Source organism: Quercus robur, chromosome 7 (genome assembly GCF_932294415.1).
Source record: "Quercus robur chromosome 7, dhQueRobu3.1, whole genome shotgun sequence".
NCBI lineage: Eukaryota > Viridiplantae > Streptophyta > Magnoliopsida > Fagales > Fagaceae > Quercus > Quercus robur.
Window position 1 is genome coordinate 39917661 of NC_065540.1, and position 13523 is coordinate 39931183.

At 32.8% G+C, this 13523-nt stretch overlaps 2 protein-coding genes across 6 annotated transcripts in view; one reads left to right on the plus strand and one right to left on the minus strand.

Annotated features, from left to right (window-relative positions):
- The window catches only part of LOC126693407 (probable disease resistance protein At1g61310), a 44834-nt gene extending 33402 nt beyond the window's left edge, over positions 1 to 11432 (plus strand). The window contains exons 2-6 of one of the 2 annotated variants that reach the window (XM_050389362.1): positions 6069 to 7679; positions 7889 to 8659; positions 8923 to 9633; positions 9939 to 10026; positions 11035 to 11432. In XM_050389362.1, coding sequence (XP_050245319.1) covers positions 6069 to 7679; positions 7889 to 8659; positions 8923 to 9633; positions 9939 to 10004 — 3159 coding nt within the window. In that variant the 3' untranslated portion in view covers positions 10005 to 10026; positions 11035 to 11432. Of the gene's footprint in view, positions 1 to 5055; positions 7680 to 7888; positions 8660 to 8922; positions 9634 to 9938; positions 10027 to 11034 lie in introns of those variants that run through there. The other variant, XM_050389361.1, reaches the window with a different exon arrangement.
- The window catches only part of LOC126693412 (TGACG-sequence-specific DNA-binding protein TGA-2.1-like), a 38690-nt gene that overhangs the window by 20966 nt on the left and 4201 nt on the right, over positions 1 to 13523 (minus strand). For 2 of the 4 annotated variants that reach the window (XR_007645350.1, XR_007645349.1), the window contains exon 4: positions 12840 to 12976. The exons of the other annotated variants lie outside the window; for them this stretch is intronic. The gene's annotated coding sequence lies outside the window, so the exon portion shown is untranslated. Of the gene's footprint in view, positions 1 to 12839; positions 12977 to 13523 lie in introns of those variants that run through there. 4 annotated transcript variants of the gene reach the window in all.

Below are 13523 nucleotides of genomic sequence, written 5' to 3' on the forward strand. Positions count from 1 at the left end.
TAACGACTAATTTTGTCTAATGTCAAAGAACATGGTTATTTTGATCTAATTAGTAGTCCGGTACCGATTATTAAGACTGATTCTATCATTTCATTTAAAAGCCTATATCTAACCTTTAAAAATATTTTCTTTTAAAAAAGTAATAAAAAAAATACCAATATTTATTTTAAGTAAAAAAAAAATTGAGATTCAAGAGAAAATAAATACAAAAATACAAATTACACCCTCTTTAACTAAAATTCAAATTAGGCCACTAATCTCACTTTTATTCAATTCACTTATCTAACTTTTAACTCTATTTAACTTAATACTTCCATCTACTCTGCTAGCTATGTCGCCATTAAATAGTTCTATACTAGTCTTTTTGAAATTTTTATATTTAAAAAAGTTTTAAAGAATATTTGTGCTGGAAAAAAAATTAAATTGAGAGAATTATAAATAAAAAAAATCTCGCAACTTTCACAGTAACCAAACAAAAAATAATAATAAACGAAGTCCTCCAAATTCCTTCTATGAAAAATCGATCATCTTAAAACTTTCAATCCACAACTCAAAATCATTTGAGTAACACAAATAAATAAATAAAGATCTCACCACCCAGGTGAAATCGGAGAGAGATCCCATTGCGACCCACACCGGACAGCTCGCAACTCTGTCAAGTTCGTCAAATTGGTAATCGTTCTTTCAAGGTGGGATTGAGAAGATGGTGTGGAATCTCTGATCTAGGAGCGAACAAAATAGTCTGACGTGTTTAACCAATAGCCACAATATGTTCTAGTGAAGCGAATGGGCAGCCCAATACCATTTCTTTTGCAAATTTGGTGCTTCGGCATCATGCTAGAAGGTCCTTCATTTCATTCCCCAAAAAAAATAAAAAAATAAAAAATAAAATTTTGCATGCAAATTACCTTTATAACTTTATATTGGAAGTGGCCGTTGATAAATCCACCATTACACTGTATTTTTTGTTATATCCTTAATACTTGTAAAAATTGAAAGATTAAATATCAATAACTATGTTATCAATCAAATATCTAAATTTCAAGTTTTTTTAATCTTTAGGAGTGGCAATTCGTGTTTGCAAGTTAGGTTTGTGTTGTGTCGAGATATGAGTATTCGGCTATATGGGTTGACCCGAACCCGACCTATTTAGTAAACATGTCAGGAATCTTCAACCCGAACACAACCTGTTTATTAAACAGGTCAACTCGACCCATCACATTTAACTCGTTTAATTAACAAGTCATGTAAAGGTCAATGCAAATGACCCATTTAATAATCTAATTGATGAATAGGTCATATTAAATCTATATAATTTTTCTCAATCCCCATATATCTAAAATTAAAATACAATTGCAACTATAAATATAGTAATAAACATATAAAAACAACCATTAATTAAGAAATAATATCAAAATAACTAATAATTTTATAAGCTAAACGAGTCAAACGGGTTCGCATATTAAACACGAACACAACCTGTTTATTAGAGGAGTTAGCCGTGTCAACCCGAACATGACCTGAATCCGTTTAGCCTCAACCCATAACCTATTTATAAACGGGTTAGTCATGTCGGGTTTGTGGGTCGTGTTAGATTTTGCCACCCCTAGTAATCTTAAATTATTCATAAAAATAAGTTTATTGCTTAAATATTAAATAATATCCAATTTGAACCAGATTTGACATGCATATTAAGAGCATAAATAACATATAATCCAATAATTAAAATTTTGAAATATGTAGCCATGTTAAATTTTAGTGGGAGTTTATAGCCATTGCCTACAAACTATTATGTAGGCAAAATTTGTCGTTTAAATTATTTTAGTAACATTTGAATTTTGTGATTGTTTGACATGAATTACAAAAATAAAAAATAAAAATATCGGCTTAATATTTTAAATATTTCATTATTGGAGTAAATTTCTTTATTCTTTTTAACATGCATGTCAAATTTCATATTAATCATATATGATTTATTATTGAATTCATAAAATCATGTTTTGTGTATAGTTTTTAAATGCAAAAAAAAACTTGAAATTTAAATATTTTATAATGAAATAGTTATTGATTTTTTATTATCCTGAAATCCGGTAAGCATGGACAATATAAGAAGTATATGCAATTCAATGATAGATTTTTCAAAACACACATCTAATAGGCATTTATTAGCTTAAAAATTAGGTATAATATATCATGTTCCCAAATCGAATTCCATTAGGAATTTAACCTAATTCCTAGAACCTAAGGATTTTCACTATGTCATGCAAGGAGAAATATATAGAGGTGGTAGTATGATTTTCAATGCATCAAACCTTAATTATGAAGTAATAGTATAGATATCCCCAAACAAAGAATCTAAAATGGGTCCAAGCCTCTACTCCTTGGACTAAGTCTCACAAAATCTTCTATTTGAAACCAAAACACTTTCAAGTCGAGTTAGGTCACAAGCTGAACCAAACGCAAAACCAAGCTCCACATAACTCAATAAATTCAAATACTTGGTTGCATTGATCGATAAAATACAAATATAGTACTTTTTTTTTCTTAAAACAATTAAATTTAAAACAACCAAATGTTTGCATTCAATTGGACAACCTAGTGTATGCACCTAACTAAGGCATTGTACCTAAGTTTTATCCAAAATATTAAGTGATGTAACATTATCAAAAGTTACATCAATTTTAACTTGAAGCCTACCATCTATAGAAAGGTATTTGCATCCTATAAAAATAAAAAAATTAAACAAATTTATAATGGATAGGAGGGGATTTAATTATTACACTCTCCTTTTTACGAATAATGCTAGAACCACATAAAATAACACAATTTTTGTAACTACTCATCACGTGGCAAGTTGTTTAGAGTTGTGACAAATGTTGTACCATTTCATGTGGTCCTAGCATTACTCCCTTAAATTTACTGCCACACATCCACGGATCCACCTGCCTCTTCAGTCATGTGTCTGTTGTAGGTATCTTTCAATGATAATAAAAGACTAAAATCCAAATTACACTGTATAAGTTTAGGTCAATTTTCATTTTTGACATTTAATTTTTTTTTCTTTTTTTGAGTTATCCATAAAGTTTACATTCATTGTAATTTGGTTCTTCCGTTTAAAAGCCTATATTTAACCTATTAAAAATATAAATAACTTCTAAAAAATATTAAGAAAAAAAAATCCTGATATTCATCAAAAGAAAAAAAAAATCATCACCTAATCAAAATCACTACACATTGTCAAGAAAGATCACCATGAACCACCACGCGGTCCACACCTAATACTACACACAACCCCTCAAATTAGAATTAGTCAAAATTAGCCAATTAGGGAATGTTCAAATAGCATTACACTCAGTGCCGAAGCCACTTGAGGGCTGAGGGCTGAGGGGGGGCCTTGGTGATCCCAAAATTTTTGAAAAAAATTAAAATTTTTTTTTTGGGAAATATCCTAAATAATTTGGAAATTTTTAAATAACCTTGTCATTTTGCCCCCATATCTGATAATATACATATTTTAGAAAGTCTAAAAATAAACATAATTTTCATTTAAATAAAATACAATCCATAAATACATATGTCAACAAATTACAATAATTAAACTTTCAGCTTCTTTAAAATGAACATATAGGTATTTTAACAATTACCTCAACAAATAAAAGGGAAAAAAAATTTTAATTTTCATCACAACACATCTAAGGCTTACTTGTACCACAGCAGCAGAAAAATTGAAAAGTGGGAAGCTTTGTTGATGTGCCGCACCACCTAGCCCCCCACACAGTTGCAGAAACATTTTGCCTCACACAGGTGACTCTCTCTCTCTGTCTCCGTTGGCAACTTGGCATTTGCCTTCTTTTTTTTCTTTTTCTTTTTTCCTTTTCAGTTCTTTCCATTTCCCTCCCATTGATGCTGCTGTAGTTTGTTTACAATATAAAAAGTAAAAGTTCTGTACTGTGTGACTAAACTAGACAAGAGAGGGTGAAATATTGAAACTTCTGTGGGCCCTTCATCCCGGACTGTGCAGTGCTCTGTGTCCCTAGCTAACCGGCTGACCCCTTGTTTTTAACTCTTTCCTAGGTACTTTGCATTTGCTTTCTTTTGATTTTTTTACTTTACTTTTCATTTGCTTTCTTTTTTTATATTCCTTATAATATATTATTTATTATTATAATAATTAATATATAATATACCGAATGGCATTATAAATTATAAATGTACTTGATTAGTTGATTAAAATATACCGTGTATACTATTATATTAACATTTCATAGTTGATTAAAGATATTAAATCGTTTTGTCAATCTTGTCTCATAATTGTTTAATTTTAATTAAATACACTTTTGTTTATAGCACATATTGTACATTACTATTTTACATTTCATACACAAATATATATATATATATATGGCGTCCCAAAGATAAATTTCTAGCTCCGCCATAGATTACACCGAAAAATTAGAATTTGGTAAAATGACTAATATTAATTAGTTTTAAATAAAAAAAGAAAAAAAATCTCGGAAAAATTAATCACGTAAAGCTCACTGGAAAGCTTAAAAAATAAATCCTCTGAGCACAAGGACGCTTTGTTACCAATGATTAATCAAAAACAAAATAAAAATCTAGAAAAATAAAAACAATTAATATTCACACTCCTATCTTTTTCGGTGATTGGCAAATGCTTAAACCTGAATTGGGATGAATGAAAACTTTTGACATAAAAAATAATAATAATAAATAAAATAAAAAATAAAGAGAAAAAAAGAAAAAGAAAAGAAGAAGTAAAGCCTGCGTAGGGATGATGCCAGTATTTTTGTTCTACACCCAACTTTTTTGTTCACAAAATTCTAAATGTACGTTGCACCAACTTACTTATCACAAGTTTATTGGATTAAAGAAAACCATTCTAAAAACTTCGGCAATAATTGCAGCGCTAAAACTATCTAATCAGTTGGTCCACTTCAGTGCAACCATCACTTCTGACTTAGTTTTGCATAAATGAAAGTCATAATACTTAAAATTTCGTCCTTTTGGTTTTGAATAAATGAAAGTTAGATCTTTAAATTTCTTCTTTTCTTACAGAGAATCCAGAAGAATAAAGCAAAGAAATGGATGTTGTTTCAGTTATAGTAACCATAGGAGGATACTTTGTGGGCCCAATCAAAAAGCATTGTGGCTATCTGTTTCAGTACAATAGCAACATCAAGAATCATGAAGATCGAATTAGGAACCTTCGTGCCATGTTAGATGGGGTGCAATTAAAAATTGACGCAGCAAAAAGGAACGGACAGGTAATCTTACCTGTGGTTGAGAGGTGGGTAGAAAAGGCACGCAACATCCTTGATGAAGATGCCGAAGTAAATAAGAAGGGCTTAGATGGTTGGTGTCCACGTTATTCCTTGAGTAGGAAAGCTAAGAAGAAGACTCTGGAAATTGATGTACTACTAAACGTTGGACAATTTAGTGAAGTGTCCTCTCCTCCTCCTCCGCTGGGAATAGGATCTTCATCCATAGAAGGTATTATGGATTTTGAGTCAAGAACAGAAATGAGGAGAGAAGTTTTAGAGGCACTACTAGCTGACAAGGTCAATATGACTGCCATATGCGGTATGGGGGGGATAGGGAAAACAACAATGGCAAAAGAGATAGCGAAAAGAGCAAAAGATGATAAGTTATTTGATGAAGTTGTCATGGCAGTGGTGTCCCAGACTCTAGACTTGAAAAAGATTCAAGGTCAAATTGCTGAGATGCTAGGACTGAAATTTGATGAAGAGTATCCACTTGCAAGAGCAGAACGATTAAGAAAAAGACTAATGGATAGTAAGAGTGTTCTTGTAATATTAGATGATGTGTGGGATGCAGTTGATTTAGAGGCTGTTGGAATTCCTTATGGAGGTGAACACAATAGATGCAAAATCTTGTTGACATCACGAAGTGAAGACGCCTGCACTCAGATGAAAACTCAGAAGATTTTTCCAATCAAAGTTTTATCTGAAGAAGAAGCATGGAATCTTTTCAGGGAGATGGCAGGTAATTGTATCGATACTCCCAATCTACACCCAATAGCAAAAGAGGTTGCAAAGGAATGTGGAGGTCTACCTGTTGCTATTGTAACTGTTGGAAGAGCCCTAGAAAACAAAAGTGAATTTGAGTGGAGTGCTGCACTTCAACAGCTTAAAAATGCTATCCCAAAAAATATTCCCGGTCTTGATTCAAAGGTGTACTCCAGCATAGAGCTTAGTTATGGTTACTTAAAAAGTGATGAAGCCAAGTCATGCTTTTTGCTATGTTGTTTATTTCCGGAAGATTTTGATATTCCCATTGAATTTTTAGTGAGGTATGGGGTGGGACAAAGGTTGTTTGCAAAGATTGATACTGTGGCAGAAGCAAGAAATAGAGTACATGCAATGGTTAAGAATCTCAAAAGATCATTTCTACTGTTGGATAGTGACGAAGGAGAACAATGTGTGAAAATGCATGATGTTGTACGGGATGTTGCAATATCAATTGCAGAAAATCAAGGTTTTCTTGTACGATGTAAGGAAAAAATGGAAGAATGGCCAGAGAAAGATTCATGCGAGCGTTCTACTGCAATTTCGCTTCTAACCGAAGAATTGAAAAGGCATCCCGATGGCTTGGAGTGTCCTAAACTTGAGCTTTTGCAGCTAGCATTTGACAGTGACACTTCGCAGATGCTCCCACACAATCTATTTAATGGGATGAAAGGTTTAAAAGTTTTGTCTCTGTTTGATATGTCCTTTACATCACTACCACAATCAATCAATGTCCTTCAAAACCTTCGGACCCTGCAATTTTTGGGTTGTGAGATAACAGATGTGTCAGCAATTGGAGAACTTAGGAAACTAGAAATTATTAGCTTTATTGGATCTAAAATCAAAGAGCTGCCAAGAGAAATGAGAAATCTTAGTTATCTAAAGTTGTTAGAATTGACAGAATGCAGAGATCTTGAGCGAATTCCACCTGATCTCCTATCGAGTTTATCTCACCTAGAAGAGTTGTACATGTTCGGAGTAGATGTGAAGTGGAAACCTATGGAAGAGGAAGAAGAGAAAAAGGGAGCAAACGCAAGCCTCACTGAACTCATGTCTTTGTCCTATTTGGTGGCTTTAAAAATTCAAATACCAAATATTAAGGTCTTGCCAAAAGACTTGCCCTTCAAAAATGAAACGATAAAATTTCAGATATTTGCAAGTGATAATGGAGATGATGATTTAAACTATTTATTTGAAAATAGTTTGGGACTTGCAAGCTGTGACCTAAGAGATATTGCAGAGAGGCAGATGCTTCTTCAACTTTTAAAGAGATCTGAAATATTAAGGTTGGAAGAAATAAAAGATTTAAAAAACATTGCGTATGAGTTAGACAAAGAGGGTTTTCAATGCTTGAAGGTTCTAGAAGTTGTTGGAAGTGAAGATGTAGAATATGTAATGGATGCCACATCATATCTGACTCCACATGCTGCCTTCCCTATCCTGGAGTCATTGGAACTAAAGGGATTGACTAATTTAAAAGAGATATATCATAGCCAATTCCCAGATAGATCCTCTAGTGGTGCTTGTTTTGGCAGCCTCAAATCTCTTCGACTATGGACTCTACCAAGACTCATTGGCTTTTGTACAGGCGTGGGTCCCGTTGAGCTTGTCCAACCATCCTTGAATCAAGAGGTATGTATGATTCTTTCTCTCTCTGTAAAATGTTACTACTATTTAATAAATTGTTGTATAGTTAACTTAAACCATTCAAAAGCTCGTTGTTTTATGTTTATCAAATTGATTTATCAATTTTTTGACATTTCGTTCTGGTTTGGATTTGATGCTAATAAAACTGAAAAAGCTGAATGCTGATGCTAATAATAATTTGATGGATTCATCAGGTTGGAAGGATCGGCACTGATGAAGTGACCAATCTTGAAAAGCACAAGATGACAAACATTCAACAACATACTGGCCCATTTCCTGAATCAACACCCATTATCTCTCATAAACTCTTCTCATCCAACACCATCTTGTGGTCACCGAATTTAGAAAATCTTGAATTGAAGAAAGCTGATTCACTAGAAGTGGTATTTGATCTTGAAGGACTGAAGGCCAACAAAGATCACCAGAGAATTGCAGTACTTGCTCAGTTGAAAACTTTAGAGGTTGAAAATTTATCTGAGTTGAGATACGTGTGGAAGAATGTTCCACAAGGAATTCAAGGCTTTCAAAAACTAACATCCATTGATGTAAGTGAATGTCATCGTCTAAGATATTTATTCCCAACTTCTATTGCAAAACTGCTTGTGGAACTTCAAAACATTACAATAAGAGATTGTGACGCAATCGAAAACATTGTTCAAAGAGATGGAGAAGAAGAGGTAACGGATATCAAAGCTTATTCTTTTGAATGGTCATCCGTTAAGAAGATTTATTTGCGGCGTTGTCCCAAATTGAAAACAATTGGTTCAAAAATTCAAAGCCCAAGAAAGTCGAAGAAAATCAATAGGGAATTGGATTCAAGACCCAATGAGCAAGAACTTGGGTCCCCTGGTTTTGTTTGGCGATGCCTTGAGTGTGTACCACGTCGCAAAAATGATGGTCTGATGGTTGTGTCAGACCAAGGCACTACCAATAAATCACAAAGAAGCTACTCTGTGAAGGAAGAGGTACGTACAAGTTCTAGATTTATGCACTTATCCCGGTGGACTATGGTCACTCACTGTCATATAGATATCTAATCAATCAATTGTTGGCCGTAACCTTAACGCATTCAACACAATTAGATAATAAAAAGACATTGATTGCTTTTCTATTTAGTCATCCACTGATTTGTTTATACTTTATACCATCTTTTTCTCTAAAAAAATACAAATAATAATTGAAAAGAAATTATTATTTTACTTGTTTATCAGTACTTGATTTTTTGTAGGGTACTTTGAGTAAACCGAATGATCCAAAAGTTGGTGATAGCAACAACCCCTCAGAGATATGGTCTCTTTTTCCATCTCATATAATTGAGTGCCTAAAGAATCTAGAAGATATTACATTGTTTAGCTTGATTAAAGTTGAAGTTGTATTTCAACTTGAGGAACTAAATGTTGAGGAAAGTCACATGGCACCAGTACTTGATCAGTTATCGGGATTGGATCTACGTCATTTACCAAAACTAATGCACATATGGAAGAAGGGCCCAGAAAGGATCTTGGGCTTTGGAAATATGAGATTTTTAAATGTTGTTAACTGCAATAGTCTAACATATTTGTTCTCACCATCCATAGCAAAATTGCTTGTGATGTTAGAGAATATAACAGTTGTTAACTGTGAAAAAATTGAAGAAATCCTTGCAAGAGCAGGAGAAGAAGAGGAAGAAAAGGACGTTCTGTTCCACAAAGTGAACTGTATCCATCTCGAGGGCTTACCAAGGCTGAAGTATTTTTGCCCTGAAACCAATGCTTTAGAGTGGCCATCACTGGAGGAAATAAGGGTAATTAGATGTCCTAATTTAAGCACGTTTATTCCATCTAATCTAAACACACCTAAGCTAGAGGGAGTATACGATGATCATCCATGGATAGAAGAAAGAACGTGTCATTGGAAGGGAGACCTGAATGCCACCATAGAGCACATCTTCAAAGGAAAGGTATAGACCATTCACACCACAAATATTTTACTAATGTGTGAATTTTAACTCTTGTTTAAACCATCGCACTATATAGTTTGCAAATACTATAAGCTTTTATTAGTTAGTAGAAAAATTAGACCCCAGTTTTATTAAAAAGAAAAAATAAATGAATAAAGGAAGGCAAAACACAATTTACATATACGAAAAAAATGTCTTGAAAAACAATACCATTTTCATTTACGACCAAATATAGTAGCAATAAACATTTTTCCAATAGCAAATATTATAATTACTTAAATCGCATATATATTTTATTCTTACAGGAAAAGCAATTGAATCATGAGACACAGCAAGAAGAGCAAATTGAGACTATTGAGAAGGATATGTAATGCTGGGCAAGACATACAGTAGGTGAGCACGTTACATTTTCTTAAGAACTATTTCATGGTCAGCAATCATCTACAATTTAGTAGAATTAGAAATCACACATTGTTTAGAAAGATCACCTTTTCTTTTCTTTTATTTAAGAAAAAAGAGGCTATTTAGAACTAGAACTAGTTGTATTATGTAGGTTTAATGATAAAGTGATTCTACATATGATTCAATTGCAATGATTTTCAAAATCTAGGTATGTGGCTTTCTTTTGATCTACTACAATATCTTATATACTAATACCGTTATTTCCTGACCAATGTTTTCATAACTCAATGCATTGGTGGTGTTGTGGTGTGCATTGACTAAGACTCAAATAAGAATTACAACGAACACTATATAAGTTGTCTGCAAGCAAGCTTCTGACCATCCACTCAATCAAAAATTATTCAATTGCCCTTATGTTTATACTTGTTACCAACTAAATCTCTTAACCATCCTCAGCACACTTGAAAAAAAAAACACAATCACAATGCAACTTGACTCTAATTATCTAGTTATTGGAAAATTGAAACCAATCTATTTACCATACTCAGTTGGCATTCAAAAAAAGTATTTAATGAACAATGAGTCCAATGCATCTTTTTCAATATAAAGACATATATATTGTTAATTATTAGACGTACAATTAGTTGTGCACTAACTTCTTGTGAGCTAATAGTTTTCATTCTTATGTTTTTGGCTTCTCTATGACCCTTATATCTCATTTTCAGAGTATTTTAATAATAGTTTTATAAAATATAAAAAATCATATTTGGTATAACATAATATTGTTAATTTTTCTCTAATTTTATATTTATATTATAAGAACAAAACATCACATTCTAGAAATTAAGTTAAAATCTTTAAAAGAGTATTCACTAATCAAAATCATTATAGTTTAAATTTCCCTTTTCCTCATCATATATAGAAGTATAAAAGTGATGAAAATAGTCCCATTTAACTCACTATAAATCTAATTTCTGAATTTCATTTATATAATAACAGGTTATATCAACTACATGATGTTCAACCTCAAGTGGTAAGAGAATATGACGTTGGGATATATGAAGAAGGAAGCAGTTTCAATAAGCTTATGAGAAACACATCTAAAGCTATGCTCATTCCAAACAGGACCTTAAATTGTTTTCATTTTGTGCCGTATATTCTTTTCTTTTGGCTGTATAACTAGCTATCTTATTATGCTATTTTTATATGTATTCCGAGAGCACCATTGTTTGATAATACTCTTCTTGTTTTTGTCTATGTTCAATCTTTTATCCAAGGACTCCAGATTTGAAAAACTTCTAAGTGTGTTTATTAGCTCTATGTATGCTCAAGTAATACACTGATATTCATACTAGTTTATCTTCTTGATGATTTGATAGTTACTAAGTTTCTTTGAACTGGAAACAAGTCATATTTAATAGGATCAATATTTTAAATTCCTTTCACTTTTCTTTTTTCGGTTATGCCTTTCATATATTTCCATGCCCAGACTTTTAGGCTCTTTTTTTCTTCTTTTTTTGACGCATTAAAAAAAATATTATTAATGAAGAGAGCTGTATAGAGAGTAAAACCAAACTTCCTCAGCGCATTTCAGCATACGAAATTGACTTTCCACTAAAACCAAACGATACAATCAACCTACAAAATTATCATTGCCAATGAAACTGTGCACAGAAACATATTTACATGTTGAATATGAATAAAGAAAATCCAAACAACAAAAAAAATGGAACTCTTTCACCAATATATAATCTGATTCTGGTATACAAATTGATTACTGTAACCTACATTACAAATACTATCCTATTTTCCTTCCTGGTTCTATTAAACAGCTAACATAATTAGATTATTGGATCAATAGTTTAAACATAAGAAATGAGAATAAACGACTTAGGTAAACATGGAGAGATCTGCAACTTTCAATTTGGTAATCATGTGACTAACGCATGAAAACCCAATCCCAAAAGGAATTTAGGGTTAAATTTCAACAGCAATCCACTAAATGGTGTCATAAAACTGCCTCATCTATAGTTACAAGAAGCCCAAGTTATGTACAAGCTGCATCAAAACTAGTATTAAGCCTTTTAAATGTTTGATTTGCTTCACCTAGCAAGAGGACAGTTTTTGCAGAATTTAAAAATAGTAATAATAATAATAATGAGAAGTTAATGAAAAGTAAACAGACACTTTTTTTCCTTTTTCTTTTTTTGCAGACTCCGCCCAACCTCCATAAAAATTCCCAAGCAAGATTAAATGCATAATGCTTTAAAGAACATATACAAATACAACATTTACATGTAGGATTTGGTTTAGTCCTCATGTTCCAAATATCTGAAAACATTCATAAAAGTGCGATCTGGAAACAATAATCCTAATGCTATGGGAACACAAACTGGCTAATTATGGACAAAGAACATAAATTAAAATTTTATAATTGTGCGAGGCCTACATTCCTCAAAACAATTAGACTTACAGATTTACTACCATGTTACTAACAATACCAAAGTAGCTAAAGCATTTTAAAGCAATGCCAAGAAGAAATATTCTACCATGTGTAAGGATTATCCTAGCACTTCAAATCTAGCCTGTTTCAAAATTGAGTTCCATCTCATCATCATTCCTTCCTACTAATGAGTGCTTGAACCATACTAGGAAAACAAATAAGTGGGATCAAATCAGAATAGGAAATTACATGGAGAAGGAATCCCTCAAGGGTTCCAAGCTTTCCTATGGCCATGGCCATTTGACCTATATAGTTTGCCACATTCCCAGAAGATCCTGATGAGCCATGTGAGCCCTTGGCCTATGTCTCAGCCAGGGGTTGTTGCAATGCCTCCATGCCTTGTGACAGAGCATCTTCAGCCTGTTGGAATGACTGCTGCAAGCTGTAAATGCCTACCAATTGTTGCTCAGTTAAAGGCTCCTATTGATTCACAAGAAGCTGCACCATTTGGCAATTCAGTCAAAACCGTTACAAAATCATTTAAAAAAAAATAAAGCAAAAAGTAGTGCTGCCAAGATAGAAACAAGGTACTAAAGATTTTAATTTTTGACACATGTTAAAACAGAATGGCTAAAAAGTCACAACATCTACAATACATCCTTTCCAAAAATGGATGATGAGTAAGAAAGACACAATGTAGAAATCAGAACAGCCAATAAGAACTTCCATTACTGTTAAGAAAACCAAAACTTACATTACTCAAAACATAAGAAAGTAGATAATATAGTCCTTATATTCATGTGCGTAAACTCCCATGTAGGAATCAAGGAAAGACAAATAAGGAGGCAAAAGAGAAGGAAGGAAAGAGGGGGGGGGGGGGGGGGGGGGGGGGGGGGGGGGGGGGGGTTTTCATTTTATACAGACATCATTAAATATGCATGTGTGTGTGGTGCATATTCCCCTATTAATGTCATACATGTGTTACAAAAATGGTTAAGTGACTAAATTCATCATTGCCTAATAATTTAAACTTTTGGAATAAGTG